Source organism: Marmota monax, unplaced genomic scaffold (assembly GCF_021218885.2).
Source record: "Marmota monax isolate L192 unplaced genomic scaffold, Marmota_monax_Labrador192_F-V1.1 WCK01_AAM20220418_F8-fsc00028, whole genome shotgun sequence".
Classification (NCBI taxonomy): domain Eukaryota; kingdom Metazoa; phylum Chordata; class Mammalia; order Rodentia; family Sciuridae; genus Marmota; species Marmota monax.
Window position 1 is genome coordinate 2,208,358 of NW_026694779.1, and position 18,207 is coordinate 2,226,564.

General features: G+C 40.3%; 1 protein-coding gene across 2 annotated transcripts in view; it reads right to left on the minus strand.

Annotated features, from left to right (window-relative positions):
• Atg7 (autophagy related 7) overlaps positions 1-18,207 on the minus strand; it is a 239,086-nt gene that overhangs the window by 137,324 nt on the left and 83,555 nt on the right. For both annotated transcript variants that reach the window (XM_046425736.2, XM_058572945.1), the window contains exon 17: positions 3,634-3,714. In XM_046425736.2, coding sequence (XP_046281692.1) covers positions 3,634-3,714 — 81 coding nt within the window. The remainder of the gene's footprint in view (positions 1-3,633; positions 3,715-18,207) is intronic.

The following is an 18,207-nucleotide window of genomic DNA, read 5'->3' on the forward strand; positions in this document are numbered from 1 at the left end:
AAGGAAACATTAGACAAACCCAAATTGAGGGAAATTCTAAAAAATAACTGGCCACATGTCAAAAGGCTGAGGTTAAGACAGACAAGGAAAGGCTAAGGAACATTTCCAGATTGAGGAATGCCAAAGAGACATCACAACTAAAATGCAATGTTTGATCCTGAATTAGATCTTTATCTAAGAGAAACAAAAAAAAAATCAACAACCTACAAAGAACATTATGGGTACAAATAACATCTGAAATGGACTATCCATTAGATAACAGTATTAATATGCAAACATTAAATTGCCTCAATTTAATAAGTCTATTGTGTTTAGGTAAGAGAATGCCCTTGTTCTTAGGAAATGTACACTGAAGTGTTCAGTTGTAAAGGATCATAGTGTTATAATTTACTCTCAAAATTAAAAAAAACAAAAAAAAAAAAACAAAAAACACACACACACACACAAAAAAAAACAGAGCAGGGCAGGATAAGAAGGAAACCAGAAGAGAGAACACGAGTCACAGGGCAAATCAAAACGATTATAGGATCTGGAAAAAGAGCTGTAGAGAGCTCCTTGAACAATTCTTGCAACTTTCTTCACCCCCAAAATATTTTTTTTTTTAGTTGTAAATGGATACAATATCTTTATTAACTTATTTTTTTAAAAAATGTGGTGCTGAGGATCAAACCCAGTGCCTCACACATGCTAGGTGAGCACTCTACTACTGAGCCACAATCCCAATCCCTTCTTACAACTTTGAAGTTTAAAATTATGTCAAAATTAAGTTACAAAAAAATCCTAATTTTATAGATAGATAGATAGATATAGTGAAAGACTAATAATAAACTAACTCAATGCATTCTAACTCTAATATTCTTTCAGGAACACTAGTTTCAAAATTACAAAACTTTTCTCTCTGGTAGGAACTTCACAACATTCCAGTTGGCTCTCAATTCCTTTCTAGAATTAAAAAGACATAAGCTTCAAATAATGTTTCATTTTTTTTCCAGCGACAGATGTCATGATTTTAGGAACTTTTTTAAGATAATAAACAAGAAATTGAAATGAAAGCAACTCCTTACCACCCACCTCCCCCTGGAATTCTTTGGTATTTTTTTTTTTTTTTTTTCTGTAAAATGGAACAATTTACTCGGCTCTATGCCAGGCTAAGATCCAGTAGGGTAAGAAATGGCCTGTGGGTAGACAATTCAGCCTTTCCTGACAGAGAAGCAAAAAACTCTATTCTTTTACCATGGGCAAATGTAAAATGATCTATACTACTTTATTATTATTTTTAATAAACACAGTAATGAATAAGAGCATTATTTCTCAGCAAAACTTGTCCTACACCTCCCCAATTTTTTAATTTGCATTGTGGCTAAGTCAAGACAAGTATGGCCTTGGTCCTAGGGAAGCAGGGGTACAAAATACTGAAAACTATCAAAGGGAAAAATTATTTCATGAATGTCAATAGAGAAATTTTTAAAAGTCATTTTTAGCCCCAGAGAAATCTGTTTGAAGCAGTAACAACTATGATAGGGCACAGTATAAAAAGTACATGATAACTATTCATTAAAGGGGGGGAAAAATAACATGCACAGAGATGGAAACATAATTGGATTTGTCATTTCAAAGTATTAATGTTGGGTTTGCAAATAATAGACAATGACGTCCCCCTAAGCACATAACGAAGGGGGCCAAGTAAGTGAACACCATGTTTCTACTGTAAGGAAATACAGGCACCAATGAAGCAACCTTTTCAGCACAAAAGAAATTTAATACCCAGACCACATGAAAAGTGATCTCTATGGGAATAGTGCAGCTGTTAAAATCCAAGTCAGTTTGTATTAAATCGTCTAGCATGTTTATGTAAAGCAGGACTGTCAGAATGACCGCCAAGAGGAAATAATTCTGCTGACAAAAAAATGATACCTATATTTAATTTAATGCTTCCAATAAGTGTGAAAGAAAGATGCAAACCTTTTAAAAAAATATCAGAGTTCCCAGTTAGCTGGCATGCTTGTGATTCTTCTATAAACAGTATCTTGCAGGCTAATTTAATTAGAAATGGAACAACAAAGAATGAGTGTTTGCATTTTACTTACTGAACCCAATTATCTTTATTTCACTCGCTAGCTGGACCTACATAAAACCAGAGGAAAGCTTGTGGCACCTGTGCCAAATGATTTCAATGTGAAAATTAATACTGCCAAGTTATTTTGAGACCAATTAGCTCAGCCACACAAAGAAAAAAAAATACACTCCACTAAAGAACATATAATCCTAAAATGAGTTTCTGAAGACAGAAGTACACGTGGAGATCCTGAGGACTAGACTTGAGTAGATGTAAGATATCTTAAGGAACTATAGAAAGAATGAGCTCAAAATCACTGACAAATAATAAGCTTTAATTCCCAGCATAGGCACCTGGGATGCGTAACAATAAAATGTGCTTAGTTTACTTCTGAAGAAAAAAAATTACTCTCAATTTTTGACCACCTAGATTTAACCAAATTTATCAACATGCTTTGTCAAATCTAAGTTCAATCTTTTTTTTTCCCAAATATTTTTTAGGTGGACACAATATCTTTATTTTACATTTATGTGGTTCTGAGGATCGAACCCAGTGCCTCATGTATGCTACATGAGCACTCTACCACTGACCCACAACCCCAGTCCCTCTAAGTTCAATTTTTAAGAGACACTGGTCAGTGCAGTGCTTCTCATTAGATATGACCTACATAAAGTTTCCAACAGAAGCTTGTCAGTTCAAGAGGAGACAATTTCTCTAGAATTTAATTCCCTCCACACTTTTGCATGTAGGGTACACAGCAGAAAAATCCCAATTTGTAAGCAAGAGGCCATGGCTGGTTGGATTTAAGTACCACCCCCCACCCCACCCCCACCCCCTGTGCTATTTTGCATTGCACTTCAACTTGAAAACTTTTACTTATCAAGGACTGGGAGTTTTAAATCACTGGGTGTCAGAAGACTTAAAGGAACACCCAAAAAAGGAAATCAGCTGTCACATACAGTATACATATAAGAATAACTCAGACAGTATCTCAAAGCCTATTAAAAAAATGAGATGCCATCACAATAGTTTTGAGATCTATCAGCCGTTTCCCATTACAAGGACAGAAGATCAGATCTATTTTTAGAGCTGCTGCAAAGATCAAAGCCAAAGGGGCTCTTTTATTGGCTCTCTACCCAGGCCCCTAATCTGTTTACTTTTTCTTTGTCATTATGTGGATCTCCAAAAGACATGCATCCAGGACTGCCTGGAATCCCCCATCTTCTGAGGAACGCGAAAAAATTGTTGAGGGTTCATCCAAGGAGGGAAACCCTCCGGGGAAGAACAAAGACCAGTAAAGTTTAAGTTCTAGCCAAAATGGCCATGATGCTAGTGTGGATACAGAGCTAAAATTTCTTAACTCATTCTTTCTCTCTATACTATCAGTCAAATTTTCTTGGGCTGGATTCTTTGTGAGAATAAATACTGATAAATGAAAACAAGGAGAAAGTGATTCCTGAACTTCTTCTCCCCCACATAAGTTCTTTTCAGTGGCCCCACTTGGTAATGCCAAGGGCATTTAATGCTGATGGGCTCACTTTAAAAAAACAAGTCCCTTGAATGCAAAAATGACTTACTTTGGAAGAACAAGCTGTACATTTGTCAAACGCCAGGCTGACAGGAAGGACATTATCAAACCGTGACAGAAATCCCCGGATCTAAAAACAAACAAAAAAGAACAATTCATATCAAGCATGGAATGATCACATCTATGAAAATGTGCAGCTAGTGTCTGGCGAGGAGGAGGAAGTGTTATTACGGTGGTCCTGACAGAAATCCCCCTGTATTGTAAATGGGTCTGGGGAAGAAATACATTGAGACCTTCATTACATTAGGAACCAGGGCCTCTAAGCTTTTCACATATTTGTGACCTAAAAGCAAATTAACTCCAAAATATGAAAATCAAGCTGTAATACCTAAAGTATTGTTTTAATGAATACCTTCAAAAATATAACAGGGAGGGACTGGGGGTGTAACTCAGTGGTAGAGCACATGCCCAACATGCACCAGGCTCTGGGTTTCATCCCCAGAATCACAAAATAAGTTGCCTCAGTGACTCTGATTGGACTCTTTTGTTATAGAGACCACAGAATAAGGCACATATCCACAATACTATATTGGAGGGGCCACACAAGGACAGATGGCCTGGGGGCTGACTATAGAAAGCAGAGATAGTTCTAAACTCGCATCCAGGTTTTCTGCTTGTTATGGAACAGAGAAACAAAATGTAAAAGTGGAGGCTGGGGTTGTGGCTCAGTGGTAGAGTGCTCATCTAGCACATGTGAGGCCCTGGGTTCGATCCTCAGCACCACATAAAAATAAATAAATAAAATAAAGGTATTGGGTCTAACTAAGAAAAAAAAATTTTTTTTTAAACTGCAGCAATTGCTGGGCAACAGCGCCACCTTGAGTGTGAACTTCTACCTGCAACGTGTGCACATTTGAGTGTAACTAGGTCCTACCAACTATGACTGAGGTCATTTATGCTTGGGACATAACAACTCTAGAACTGTACTCATGCCAAAGAGAAAATTTCAATCTGTTGTGTGCATTACTAACATACTATTACTAAAAACAAGAGCAGAAAATCTTTTAATGTCTCCACAGGACTCAATATTTGTAATGAGCCAGACAATACAAATCTTGTCCTGGGTTCATTTAAATGACCTTCCTGACTATCCCATTTTAAGTTGGCTGAACTTGGACTCAGAAGGGTGAAGCACATTACTCAGGTAAGTGACATCAAAGTATAAACATCTGGCCCAGGCTGGGGCCTCTGGATGGGCTTCAGGCCGGCTTCCTCTGGAGGCGGCCTTCCTCTTAGATTAGCTTAATTTAAAAAACAAACAAACAAAACTGCCAATTTCTCTTTTTTAAATGTTTTTTTAAAAAATAACTTTATTTTATTTATTTTTATGTAGTGCTGAGGATCGAACTCAGTGCCTTACACATGCTAGGCAAATGCTCTACCACTGAGCCCCAGCCCCAGACCACAGCTTTTGTCTGTAATATTAGATCTCTTCATGATTTTTGTTTCTTGTACTGATACTCATCCCCCAAATAAAAACAAAACCTTTTTTCAGGCTTCATTCCCGGTTTGGATAACTTCATCTTTGGGCCCATACTGCAACAAGTGACATAAGAGAATATGTAAACCTGTATTTAGAAAATCTGTGAAGGAAATGCCTACAGCAAATTTCCAAATGTCCTTATCAATATATGTGATCTCACTATAATCCCAGCTCATGAGTGAAGGAGTGGGGCTGGGGTTGTCACTCAGGGGTAAAATGCTTGCCTAGCACATGAGAGGCATTGGATTTGATTCCCAGCATCACATTTAAAAAAAAAAAAAAAAAACACTAAATGAACAAAATAAAGATTTTTTTAAAAACAGTGAAAGAGTGGGTGGAAATGAGAAGTTAGGCAATGGAGGTAAAGATAGCCTCACTGTCAACCTTTGAAAATGGGACTATCTTTTATTCCCCCACATCTCAGCAAAGTGGCAGCTGTTTCATAATCCAGTACCTAAGGCACCACTGGGGTCATGAGTGTGCTATTCAGGATATGAAAACAGGGGACATCAAACTGTCAGAGGGGGTTTTAATGGCAAGTGACAGATGGTAATGCTGAGATCTTTAGGAGCTCTGGAAGTTACCTGTTTGACCAAGTTACTTTTATACTAAATTCTTTTTTAAAACTATCATATTTAGCATATTTTCTACTAAAATATTATTTAAAATGGCCTACACATCATGTCTCCTTTTTCCACCCCCCCACCCCACTCCTCCAGTGCTGGGGATAGAACCCAAGGCCTTGTGCATGCTAGGCAAGCACCCTACCACTGACCAACGGCCCAACCCTCCACATTTTATAGTAATGCTATTACTCTCTATCTAGATTTTATTAAGCTTTCCTTATGTTGCAGAAAGAATATTGGTTAACTTTCTCTGCTAAAATGTCTTATGATTAGAGATGGGGAATAAAAGCAAAAGCAAGGGAGAGGAGCTGATTAGGAGCTGAAAGGAGGAGAGGCAAAGAAAAGAAGGAGAGAACAACAAAAACACAGGTGGTGAGGAACAGAAGGAAAAAAAAGAGGCTGGGCAAGGCCAACACACCATTGTTCAGCACCCAGACAGCTCTTTGACAGGAAACAGTGATTCATTTTCCCAGGAAATGAAGTAGAATAATGCTGGCGAGGATTTACAAGTTCACTAAGTTGATACCTGAAGCCCCAGAACATAATCAAAACTCTTCCAGTTTCAGATAGTCTCAGAGGAAACCCTTCTCATACCACTGCAACTGACTCCGAACAGGTAACTCCTAGGGTGGGCCCTCTCCCTTCTACTTAATGTCAAGTTATGTCATCAATTCATTTTCCTAACACAAAGCTCTGAGGCCTGCCACTTTTTATCAGCCACTTAGAGCAAACCAAATAAAGCAGGGCATTCCCTACACTGGCATTTCAGCATCCCCCACCCCAGGGATCTGGACCCAACTTGTCTTCCCAATTGTATCTTGGACAGAGTGTTTTCCCAGTCTGATCCAACTGTTAACCTGAACTACAACTTCCCTCCCCAAAACTTCTGTCATCTCCTGGTCTTGCCCCAGGCTGAATTCAATGACTCAGAATTCTTCCTTTTGCTAAGACATGTATCTTAAGTCCTCATCTTCATGAAAAATCACTCAGCCCAGATACCTCTTTAATCAATCCTCCATCCACCTGACATTCAACCTAGAAATAACATCTCCACCCTCTGAAATCCATCTTTTGGTCTTTATACCCCCAATATCAAATGAATTAGACTTTTTGAAAAATTAATAAAAGGTATATTGAAATATAATTCACATGCAAACCATTTTTTTTAAAAAAATTGTGGTTGTAAATGGACAGAATGTCTTTTATTTATTTTTATGTGGTGCTGAAAATAGAACCCAGTGCCTCATACATGCTAGGCAAGCACTTTGCCGCTGAGCTACAGTCCCAGCCCCCATTCAGCTTTTAAAGTATAAACTCAGTGTTTATAATTTTGGTTGTACAACCAGCACCACTATCTAATTTCTAGACATTTTTCATCACTCCAAAAAGAAATCCAGGACCGGAAAGAAATTAGTCTCCATTCTTCCTTTTCCAAACCCTGGGAAACACTAATCTACCTTCTATTTCTATTGATTTGCCTCTTCTGTATATGCCCTATAAGTGGAGCCATATACAACTGCCTTCTTTTGCTTAACATAAGGTTTTTATCCACATTAGTATTTCTTTTTATTGCTAAATAATATCTAATTTTATGGACATGCCACATTTGTTTATCTACTCATCAGTAGATTGCTATTTCTCTTGGGCATATTATCCCTAAGAGTGCAGTTACAAGGTCACGTGGTAATTCTATGATTGACATCTCAAAGAACAACTGCCAAACCATCTCTGAAGTGACCACACCATATTATGTTTCCAGTAGACAGGTATGAGGGCTGCAATTTCTCCAGCTCCTTGTCAACACTTGTTATTCTTGTTCATCATCAAAACCATCTCAGTGAGTGTGAGATTGGCAACTCATTCACTGTGGTTCTGATCTGCATTTCTCTCATGACTGTCAAGCATCTTTCCATGAGTTTCTTGACCATTTATAGACCTTCTTTGGAGAAATGTCTACTCAAATCCTTTACCAAATATTAAACTGGGCTGCCTTTTTGTTGTTAAACTGGAAGTTCTTTATATATTCTGGAATCAAACTTCTTAGATACACAATTTACAAATATTTCCACCCTTTCTATAGTTTGTCTTTTGGGGTTCTTGAAGAACAAACTTTATTTTGGTGAAGTCCTATTTATCTATTTTTTAATTCTGTTCTTGGTCTTTTCATGTCAGATATTTAAAAAAATTGTCTAACCCAAGATGATGAAGATTTATGATACTGTCTCTTAGGAGTTTCACATTTTAGCCCTTATATTTAGGTCTGTGGTCTATTTTGAGCTAATTTTTGTATATGAGTAGGAGATAAGGATTTAAATTCATTCTTTTGCATGTAAAAAATCCAGCTGTCCCAGGACTATTTGTTGAAGACTCTTCTTTCTTCACTGAACTATCATCACTTGGACACAAATTTAAGTGCTCATTTCTGGACTGTCAATTCTATGTCACTGATCTACACACATTTATCTATATGCAAGTACTACAGTGTCTTGATAACAGTAGCTCTATACTAAAACTGGAAAAATCTGAGTTCTTCAACTTTTATTCACTTTTTTCAAGATTATTTAGACTATTCTGGGTCCTTAGCATTTCCCTGTGAATTTTAGAATCACAAAGCGTGCCATAATTAAGTGCTTTAAAAAACTTCTCGTTTTTAGAAGACAAGACCAGTTAAACTATTTGTATTTACTCACGCAACACAGGGATTTGCTCATGAGATTTACTCAATAAATTATGAAATGAATGAATGAGCATAACAACTGGAAGCCTGCAAAATTACTCACATCTGAATTATACAGAGAAAACACATCCCAAATAAACCACAAGAAAAATTCTAACTTACCATGAGTCACATTTTCCAGGCCATTTGAAACCCTTCCCAGTCATTTATGCTTTTATATCCCTAGTATTATAAATGTGGCGTCTCCACAATGTGCTGTGCATTCCCTCAGTCTTAGAAGAAATGTATACAAATTTAAAGAGCAGAGGTTGCTACTTAAAATTTTAGCACCTCACTTAAGGTGTACACAGGTTCCCAAAACAATGTAAAATCCAGGTTCCTTATGCAAAAGTCCTAATGAATATATTCACACCTATTTGGAGGGGCCGGGCACAATCAAAAAAATTAAAAGAATTCTCCCATGCTGGGGAGTGTAGCTCAGTGGCAGAGTACCTGCTTAGCAAGTTCAAGCCCCAGTGAGTGTGCATATGTGCGCATGTGTGGACACAAAGGTTTGTTCTTAGTTTGGATGGGGAAAAAATCAAAATGACCTTTGTCTTAGCAGCATACAAAGTATGTGAAAGAATATGATTATTTGGTGTTTTTCAAACTTGTCTCATCAGGAAAATCCCTGAAATTTGACTCAAAAGGTCTGAGAGAAGGTCTAAGAACCTGTGTCTAAGAGTCCCAAGTGATTCCTATCTTGTTACCTTCCTTATACTTTCCAGGGCTTTGCTACCGCTGACATAAGCTGTCAGAAAAATGAATGCAGGCCTTCGTCAAGCCTCAAATTCCTTCCAGTTTTCTAAAAATAGCATCACTGTTCCACCTTGTTTAGCCTGTACTAAATTTACACCAAACAGCTTTTATATAGTGATTTCTAAGTTACCTCTCCATCCACATACGAACCAAAGCCTGATACTGCTCAAAGTAAATTCTCTGATTCTGAGGACTGTACAAAGCTTACTTCATATTCCATATTTGCTGTAGATTGACAGCTCCTTAAAGGAAAAAAGGTGGTTTTTTGTTTGTTTGTTTTTTTAAATTAACTCTTCCTTTGAAAACAATAAGCACATGACAGAAAAACAAGAGGAAAAAAACCCCACACTCCCATGGTGCATTTACTTCCATTTTGCAGTGTTTAAAAAGTTAAACATTCAACTTCCTCTTAAACAACACCCCCTTCCATTCTCCCCTTTCCCTATGGGGAGGGAGGACTATCAGTTTCACTCCCACAGCCCTAGTGAGGGGTCAAACCTTGTCTGTCTCCCTGCACAATTTACTTTCTAAAATTTAGATTATGCTTTTATGTAATAAAATAATGTAAAGAAGAAATGAAAAAAATGAAAGAAAAAAAAGAAGAAATGAAAACAGCCCATACGGAAATAGGATCAGTAGTTGCCTGGGGCTGAGGGTGGGAATATGAAATGAGAAGAGGTACAAATGAAATTTTGGGGTGACAAAAACATTCCCCACATCTTTTGTGGTGGCAATGTATGAGTGTACACACCCAATCAATATTTAACCATCATGAACACACACTGTATATGTTGTTTGAAAAAGGAAATGTTAAAGAACAGTTTATGATCTTTATTTTTCTTTTTCAAAATAGTACACAAAGGTACAAATGAAAAGTCCCTCCTACCCTCCCTCATACCTCTTCTTGCAAATAATCACCAACATCAGTATCTCAAGTAGCATTCTAAGAAGAAAAACTTTTATTTGGGTGTTGGGGCTTGAACCCAGACCCTCTTATATGCTGAGCAAGTACTTTACCACCAAGCTATACACTCCCAGCTTGGAAAAAAAAAACAATGTTTTCAATCTAAAGTAGTTCTATAATCTGTGCATCTTTGCTACTACCTGAATAATAGAAACAAAAATGAATCAAACCGCCCCTTCCAAAAATCCAGCTAGAAATGACAGGGCCTAGAAGAAACAATTACAGGTGCTCACTTGGCTCTCAGCCCACTCATCGCCCAAGGCTCTAAAGGAGCAAAGCAGCCAGAGTTGAATCCCTGTTATGAACTAGAGGCACTGTGTCATACCTGAGCTTGACTTCCAGGGCTCGTAAGACAGGATGCTCAGCATGAGTGGGAGAAAAGGCGGAACACAGGAGACAAAAAGGCCCAGCACAAGGCTTTTAAAGGGGTCCTGGGCAAGCTGCCCAGCTGTACTCAGTTGAACGCCCGTGAGGCGTTGATCACGCAGGACTTCATGAGGCGCACCTGTGTACTTCTATGTAGCAAGGAGCCCAAGTAGTAATACCTGTTTGGGCTGGGGTGGGGATAGGATGCTGGAAATACAACTAGCATAGGTAGGAGCACAAAATCCAAAGGTTAGTCTGTGCTACCTTCAGGAGTTAGGCACATTGTCCTGTGGATGCCACCAAGAAACCTTTTTCTCAGGCCCTAGCAGTGGTTCTCCAATGACTAGAATTCCTGAAGTTTTTCACTCAGTGGTTCTGGGGTGACTGGGAAATGTGTACTTTGAATTGGCTCCAGATAAGGGAACCCCTGGATCAGGCTGTCTTCTAATTTAAGCTTAAATGATTCCAGAGTCACTTATGTCTCCTGCAGTCTATTCTCCATGCAGCAGCCAGATCTTATCACATCATGCCAAACCTTCCTCTGAGCTGAAGGTCCAAACTTTTAAATAGCTTGTGCATGCCCTGCTTTCTCCCCTGGTTTCCCCCAACTCTCCACATCATGGGCGCATTGGCCTTTCAGTTCCTCAGACTCACTGAGCACCCCCTCACCTCTGCCCTTCTCTCCTCTGTCTCCTCTAACGCTCTTCCTCCTCTCCTCTTTCCCTTGCACTTAACTGTGCCCCCCTCACTTTAGAAGCTATGCAGGAAGGCCTGTCCTGAATTAAGGCAGAACTTGATGGCTGGGGGAGGGCAGAGCACTCACAGGTGCTGAGCATCAAGCTGATGTCTAGTGCTCCTGGCTATCTTCACACATTGCATCTCATTTTGGCTTGCTACCAACCTGTGACCTTCAATCCAGATAAGGAAGTCAGGACCCAGGAAGGGACATGGCTTGCCCCAGGTTTCACAACTACCAAGTGCTAAAACCAGGAATCTGAATTCTGTTCTTTCTGGCTCTAAAGCCTGGGGGAGAAAAACTGAAATGCAAAGAGGAGGTAAAATGGAAAGGAGGGACAGACAGAAGGCCAGAGGAACTTAAAGAAAAGAACTAAAACAAAAATTGAACACCTAGAGGACCTATCCCCTATCGGGTGAACACATTCTCTTAGGTCAACTTTGCCCCAATTGGATATAAAGTAAAAATATCAGGCCAGGCACGGTGCATGTCTGTAATCCCAGCAGGTTGGAAGATTGAGGCGAGTTCAAAGGAGGATGGCGAGTTCAAAGCCAACTTCAGCAAAAGCGAGGCACTAAGCAACTCAGTGAGACCCTGTCTCTAAATAAAATACAAAATAGGGCTGGGGATGTGGCTCAGTGGTCAAGTGCCCACCCCTGAGTTCAGTCCCTAGTACCAAAAAAAAAGATGAGGAATAAAAATGGGCCCTTCATTTCTGGGCCACCCACTAGTCAAGGTTTTTACCTAACCAGTAAAATTGGCTTCAGCACCAAACCTACCTTGCCTTGCCTCCATGAGAAGCTGAGATTCAACACCCCCAAATGCCTGACCATTCTGAGAAATTACCATCTCAGCAACTGGACCCTACTGCTTTCACTTCACACCAGCTACCAGTAGGCCTGCCAACAGCTTGGAGTTTGCATAAATAAAAACAAGCTCTAAACTTCAGATCAATCTTGGATGTTAAAAAGAGTCTTAATCAAATTCAAAGCCAAAATAGAGAGTTTAGCAATTGCATAAGCCCCAGCACACACACCACACCAGAGGCCTTTTTTTCAGATAACAGTTTCCATCTCCCCTTGAACCAGAGCCACAGAGGGGCAGAACCAAGCTGGGAATGAGCCAGGGTCATCCTTAGAAAACTAGTGCAAATGGGGCTAATCCTCCAGCTATTCTCAGTTCATTCATCGCTTCCAGAGTTTCATGGGTTCTTCCTAATTTCCTGTTTAGGAGACAAATGCTTCCATTTCAATAAAAACTGAAAGAAAAATGATAAAACCAACATTTCCAAATGTCTCTTATGTGCTAAGAACTGTGCTATTGCCTAGAAAATATAATTGAATACATACATGCATTCTAGGAGCTTATTATGTTATTATCTCCATTTTACAGATATAAGCATGAGGTTCAAGCTGGGTGTCATTGTGTATGCCTATAATCCCAGCTACTCGGGAGGCTGAGGCAGAGGGGTCACAAGTTCAAGGCAGTCCATGCAACTCAAAATAAAAAGGGCTGGAATGTTGCTCAGTGATAGAGCACCCTGGGTTCAGTCACCAGTACTGAAAACAGAGAAAAGAAAGTAAAGAGAAAGAAAAGGAAGAAAAGTGAGGTTCAGAGAGGATAAATAATCTACCCAAGGTCACACAGTGATAAGCAGCAAGAGCTGCCTCAAGTCTTTTGGGAAATGAGGTCATAAATGGAAGAATAAATATGAAATTAAGAAGCAAAGTGGATTCTAATGAGATCTGTAAGATCACAAAGCCTTTAGGCTACCACCTCATGGGACCTCCCAAACAGTACAGTATCGTCCATAAAGCAACATCCATAAAGCAAAGTGATATCCTTCCACAGATAAAGTGAGACCCAACTCCTGGGACAAGAAATGCAATCTGAGATGTTTTTGAATTGGGTGATATTATCTGTGATTTATCCTCCAGGGAAAGGTAAATCCCTTCTCTTCTAGGGCCTCAGGAAGTTGAAATCCAGACTCCATCAAGATCTTCTGCCCAGATGCTGCCTTACATTCAGGAGCCTCCCAGATGAAACAAGATCCCACCACATCCAAATGGCTTGGGGAACATCTTCCATCTTAGATGACTCCAAGAGTGAATGCAATCAAATACTGGGTGATCTTATGTCGCCTACATAACTTCTCTGACCCTAATGGTGCATGGCCATGAATGTCTGGGAGCCATCTGTTGGCATGATTGGCTAGACTGACAGGATGACCAGGTCACAAACCTTAACAGCCAACACAGTGAAACATGTGGACTACCCATTTCTCCTGTCACTGCCATGGCCATCAAGCTGAGGGGTATAGACCCAGGCGGGAAGGGACTCCTTTTCCTGAGCTACATCTCAGGAAATATGATCTTCCTGCTTCTCTATGAATATCCTCCCCTACAGACAGTCCATTCATATCCCTAGGCTCACTGAGATAAGCATTTCTGAGCACAGTATAACAGATCTGATTAAAACTAAAATCAAGGATTTACAGGGCATAGCAGACAGGCCAAATGAACTGTAGTCCAAGATTTCCCAGGCCAGAGCCCTCCCAGGGTTCTGCCCTAGTTTTGGCTTCATTCTACTTTTCTGAAGCTAACAGAAAGAATCATTCAAGAGCTCAAGAGAACTCAGAGCTGGTGAATACAAGCCCAAAGGAAGGGCATATATCCTCAGAGTGTTTTTTTTTAAATCAGTACTTTAGAACTAGCAGTACACTCCACTCAAAGACAAAAACTGTGAACTGTGTGGCCTAAAAGTGGCTTAAAAGCAGGACTTTGATGCTGGATGACTACTATGGTGTCACTTTGTTTTTACCATGCTCTAATGATAGCCAGTCAAAGCCTCAGCAGGCCTGTAGGCTGTGAACTTGTGTTGCCCACAGGATGGCACAATACCCTGCAAACCAACTTACCGGAGATATCAGGAGTGGCCTGTAGGTTTTACAACTCCTAAATTGTGTGCCTCCCACAAAGAACCAGAGGAAGGCTAGGGTTGTGTTTCAGCGGTAGGGAGCTTACCTCGCACATGTGAGGCACTGGGTTTTATCCTCATCACCACATAAAAATAAACAAACAAAATAAAGATATTGTGTCCATCTATAACTAAAAAAAAAAAAAAAAAAAAAAAAACATTTAAAAAAGAACCAGAGGAAGGATCTGATCTTGCAGAACTCAGCCATCATCCCAAGAACCAGGAAGACAATGAGCTTACTTGCCTGCCTGTCTGCCTTCTCTTCCTTTCTCCCTTCCCTTACCCTTTCTCCCTCTCCTCCCCTCCCTTCCTTTCCTCCACTTTCCTGTCCTCTGCCCCTCGATCCCCAAAAAAAGATTCCAGTTGATGGAAAGCAGAAAGAACAATACTACTATGCTAAGAATGATAATGAAAAAGGTCCCTACAAACAAAGGCAGACCAAGGAGCACATCCTATACAAATTCATTTATGGAAAGATCAAAATCATATGAAAGATCAGAGTCATATGAGAGTCAAGATGTCCATCTCTCTGTTGGAAATAGCGACAATAACCAGGAGAAGCAGGAGGAGAGCTGTGAGCATGCTTGATAATATTTGCTTTCAATCTGTATGCTGGGTGCAGGAGTGGGTTTACTTTGTGATAATTTATCAAGCAGTACACATAGTCATTTGTGTGATTATCTATATACAGTCACATATCAATAAAATGATATTTTTAAATCACTCTCTTTATAGATAGAAAGTAGTTTATACTTCTTGCTTTCTGCTTATACACTGGGACAGAGCCTTGAAAAACAAAACTCACTAAAACCAAAAAAACCAAGAGACCCATAAGCCTATTTTTTCACCTTAAATGGTTTTCACGGTTTTCAAATTCAATAAGAGGTTTCTTCAGGAAGAATTTCATTGAATTTCAGGACCTAATCAAGCCTTTTCTGTACTTGGCCAATCTCTGTATGTGCCAAATTCTGCCTGTGGCTCTACAGAGGGAACACTGAGTAATCTTCAGGCCTCCGGGGTCCAACACAGAGAGCAGAGACCAGGGGAACACAGGAAAAGTTATGGAACTTTCTCCAAGTTACACAATGAGTTGCTGGTGGAGGGCCTTGTGATTCTCAGTCCAACAACTCTGGCTTTTCTACTACATCTCATTCTGCAGGGGCCAATTAATAAATATTCTCCTTTGGGGCACTGAGAAAAATGAGCCCTGAGAACCTCACTGGCCATTCTTTACATGCAAAGTACACAAAGGAGTTTACCCAATTCCCCTCCAACAGGAAACCATTTGTCTGGGAGAGCAAGGAAGAGGAGGAGGAGGAGGAGGAGGAGGAGGAGGAGGAGGAGGAGGAGGAAAGAGTCGAGTGTGCAAGAGGACATTGCAACACAACCCACTGTTTTTGTGGAAACGATGTTCCCCTAATCAAAACATAGTTGCATAAATGGACTCATTCCGCTTAAGAAAAAGGGGGGGGGATTGTTTAAACTCTATAAATGGGGACCTTGCAACCCTGACATTAATTTCTTCAAGTTCTTTCTCTACTTTCTTTTTCAGAATGTAGCTAAAAATAAAGGTTTGGAACTTGAAATAATGTAAGCAAGTAATCTCTCTCTCTCTCTCTCTCTCACACACACACACACACACACACACACACAGCTTTTCCCATATATGGCCACATTATTCTTTAGTCTTTGAAAAGGCCAAATGAAGAGATGGCCAACAACCAAAATAATCCTTCAGACATCTGAAAAGGAGGAGAGAGGACTAGAAGGGTTGGTGAATGACAAACGATTGCCAGGCTCAATGGGGATAAATAACACCAAGAGGGATTAGTTGCCATAGTGCCTGAAAAACATGGGCACATGCATTTTGACACGGGCCTCTTCTCTAGAGAGACTGTTTTGCCCTCTGGCCTCAGCACTGAGAAAACTACAACTGCAGTAATTTAACATAAAGGGCTTAAAGAAGGAAACCAGTGCAGGGGCATGACTGAAAATTTAATTAAGGCCCTTCTCAGCACAAAAATCTGTAAAAGAGATGAGGGCACAGCTCGAGGTCAGAAGAGGGGGTGAGGGAAACATGGGAAAGATCTGAATGAGATATGAGAACATAAATAGCAGAGGTCAGCCCTGTAGGTCAGTGGCCTTGTGATAGATGGCTGTTACAGTGTCTGTTGGGTCTTGCTGGAAAGGTTTCTCTACAGAAGGCTCATGTCAAACAAAGGCCACCTTGTGTGAGTCAGGGGGAAACGTCACATTTTCCCGGTGTCTTATGGTTTACAGGCCATGTCAGATGCACCCCTGGACACAAGGTGAAGCATCTGATTAATTGATAGGAAAATGAAGGCTCAGGGATGTTAAGAGACCTAACGACAGGCCTACTATGGGTGGCATTGTGCAAGAACACTGGAGTAGAGACTGCAAGGTAAGTCCCACAATGTGTGGACTAGAGCTTGCTTTTTTTGGTGGGGGGAGGTACTGGGGATTGAACCCAGGGGTGCTTCACCACTGGGCTGCATCCCCAGTCTTTTTTATTTTACGACAGGATCTATCTCCCTAGAGTTGCTGAGCCTGGCCTTAAAGTTGCAATCCTCTTGCCTCAGCCTCCCAAGTTGCTGGGATGACAGGTGTATGCCACCATACTTGGCTGGGACCAGGACTCTTTCTAGTCACAAAACCTTCAAAGAACACTGGTCAGAGTGCCAGGTTTGGGTTTATTTATTTATTGGGGTACTGGGGATGAACTCAGGGGCACTCAACCACTGAACCACATCCGCAGCTCTATTTTGTATTTTATTTAGAGACAGGGTCTCACTGAGCTGCTTAGGGCCTCACTTTTGCTGAAATTGACTTTGAACTTGCGATCCTCCTGCCTCAGCCTCCTGAGCCACTGGTATTACAGGAGTACATTACCATGCCCAGCCAGGTTTGAGATTGCAGCTCATTCACTAACTCTGTCAGTGACCATGGACAGGTCATTTCTCCTCTTCTGATTCTAACCCTCATTTGGAAAATAATAGAGCTGGCCTTGACAGGAGGTAGGTATTTGAGGGGAAGAGAGAAGCACACATGAACCAAGTGAGTCTCTCCTTGCACATCAAATTGGTGGGCACTGTCACCAGTGCACTGAAAGAAGGCAGACTTCTGCAACTTACTGCTGAACCACAACATGAACGCCAGGGGAATGATTTCCAAAGGAGAAGACCAGAAAGCCTCTTCATTCCTCCAAGAAAAGGGCCATGGAAACAAATGAAGCAGCAACATCAATGCTAAGTATTCATCCTACAGCTTCATTCTTTTTCTTCCCTAAGGGAATAGGCCTTCCTTATGATGTTTTGGCTTATATTTCTGAAAAGACATCCTTTTTTTGGTGATACTACATACTTCCAGCGGTTTTCCCAGGCTTGCCCATAAAGGCTATCTATTAGGTAAGTAGTCAATACTAATAACAAACAGGCTGGCCCATAAAGGCTGTCTATTTGGGTAAGTAGTCAATACTAATAATGCCCAAATAGCAGGCATCATTTGCTGAGAGCCCTCAATACACTTTGTTGCTGAGCCCTGTCAATCTACTGTCCCTGGTCTCTTCAGCTACCAGATGAGGCAGGTATATTTTAAAATAGGAGAACTAGGGGCTTGGGTAGAAGCTCAGTGGCAGAACACTTGCCTAGCACATGTAAGGCACTGGGTTCGATCCTCAGCACCACATAAAAATAAATAAATAAATAAAATACTGTATTATATCCATTGGTAACTAAAAAAATATATTAAAAAAAAAAGAGAGAGAGAGTGAGAATTAAGACTTCAAGAAGTTTCATGAGTTGGTCAAGGAAGGCCACCTTCATAACTGCAGAACTGGGATTTAAACCACTGGGTGATTCCAAAGCCTGTTCCTTCTTTTCTTACTCTGTGATGAGGACTCTAGTCAGCATGCCAAATG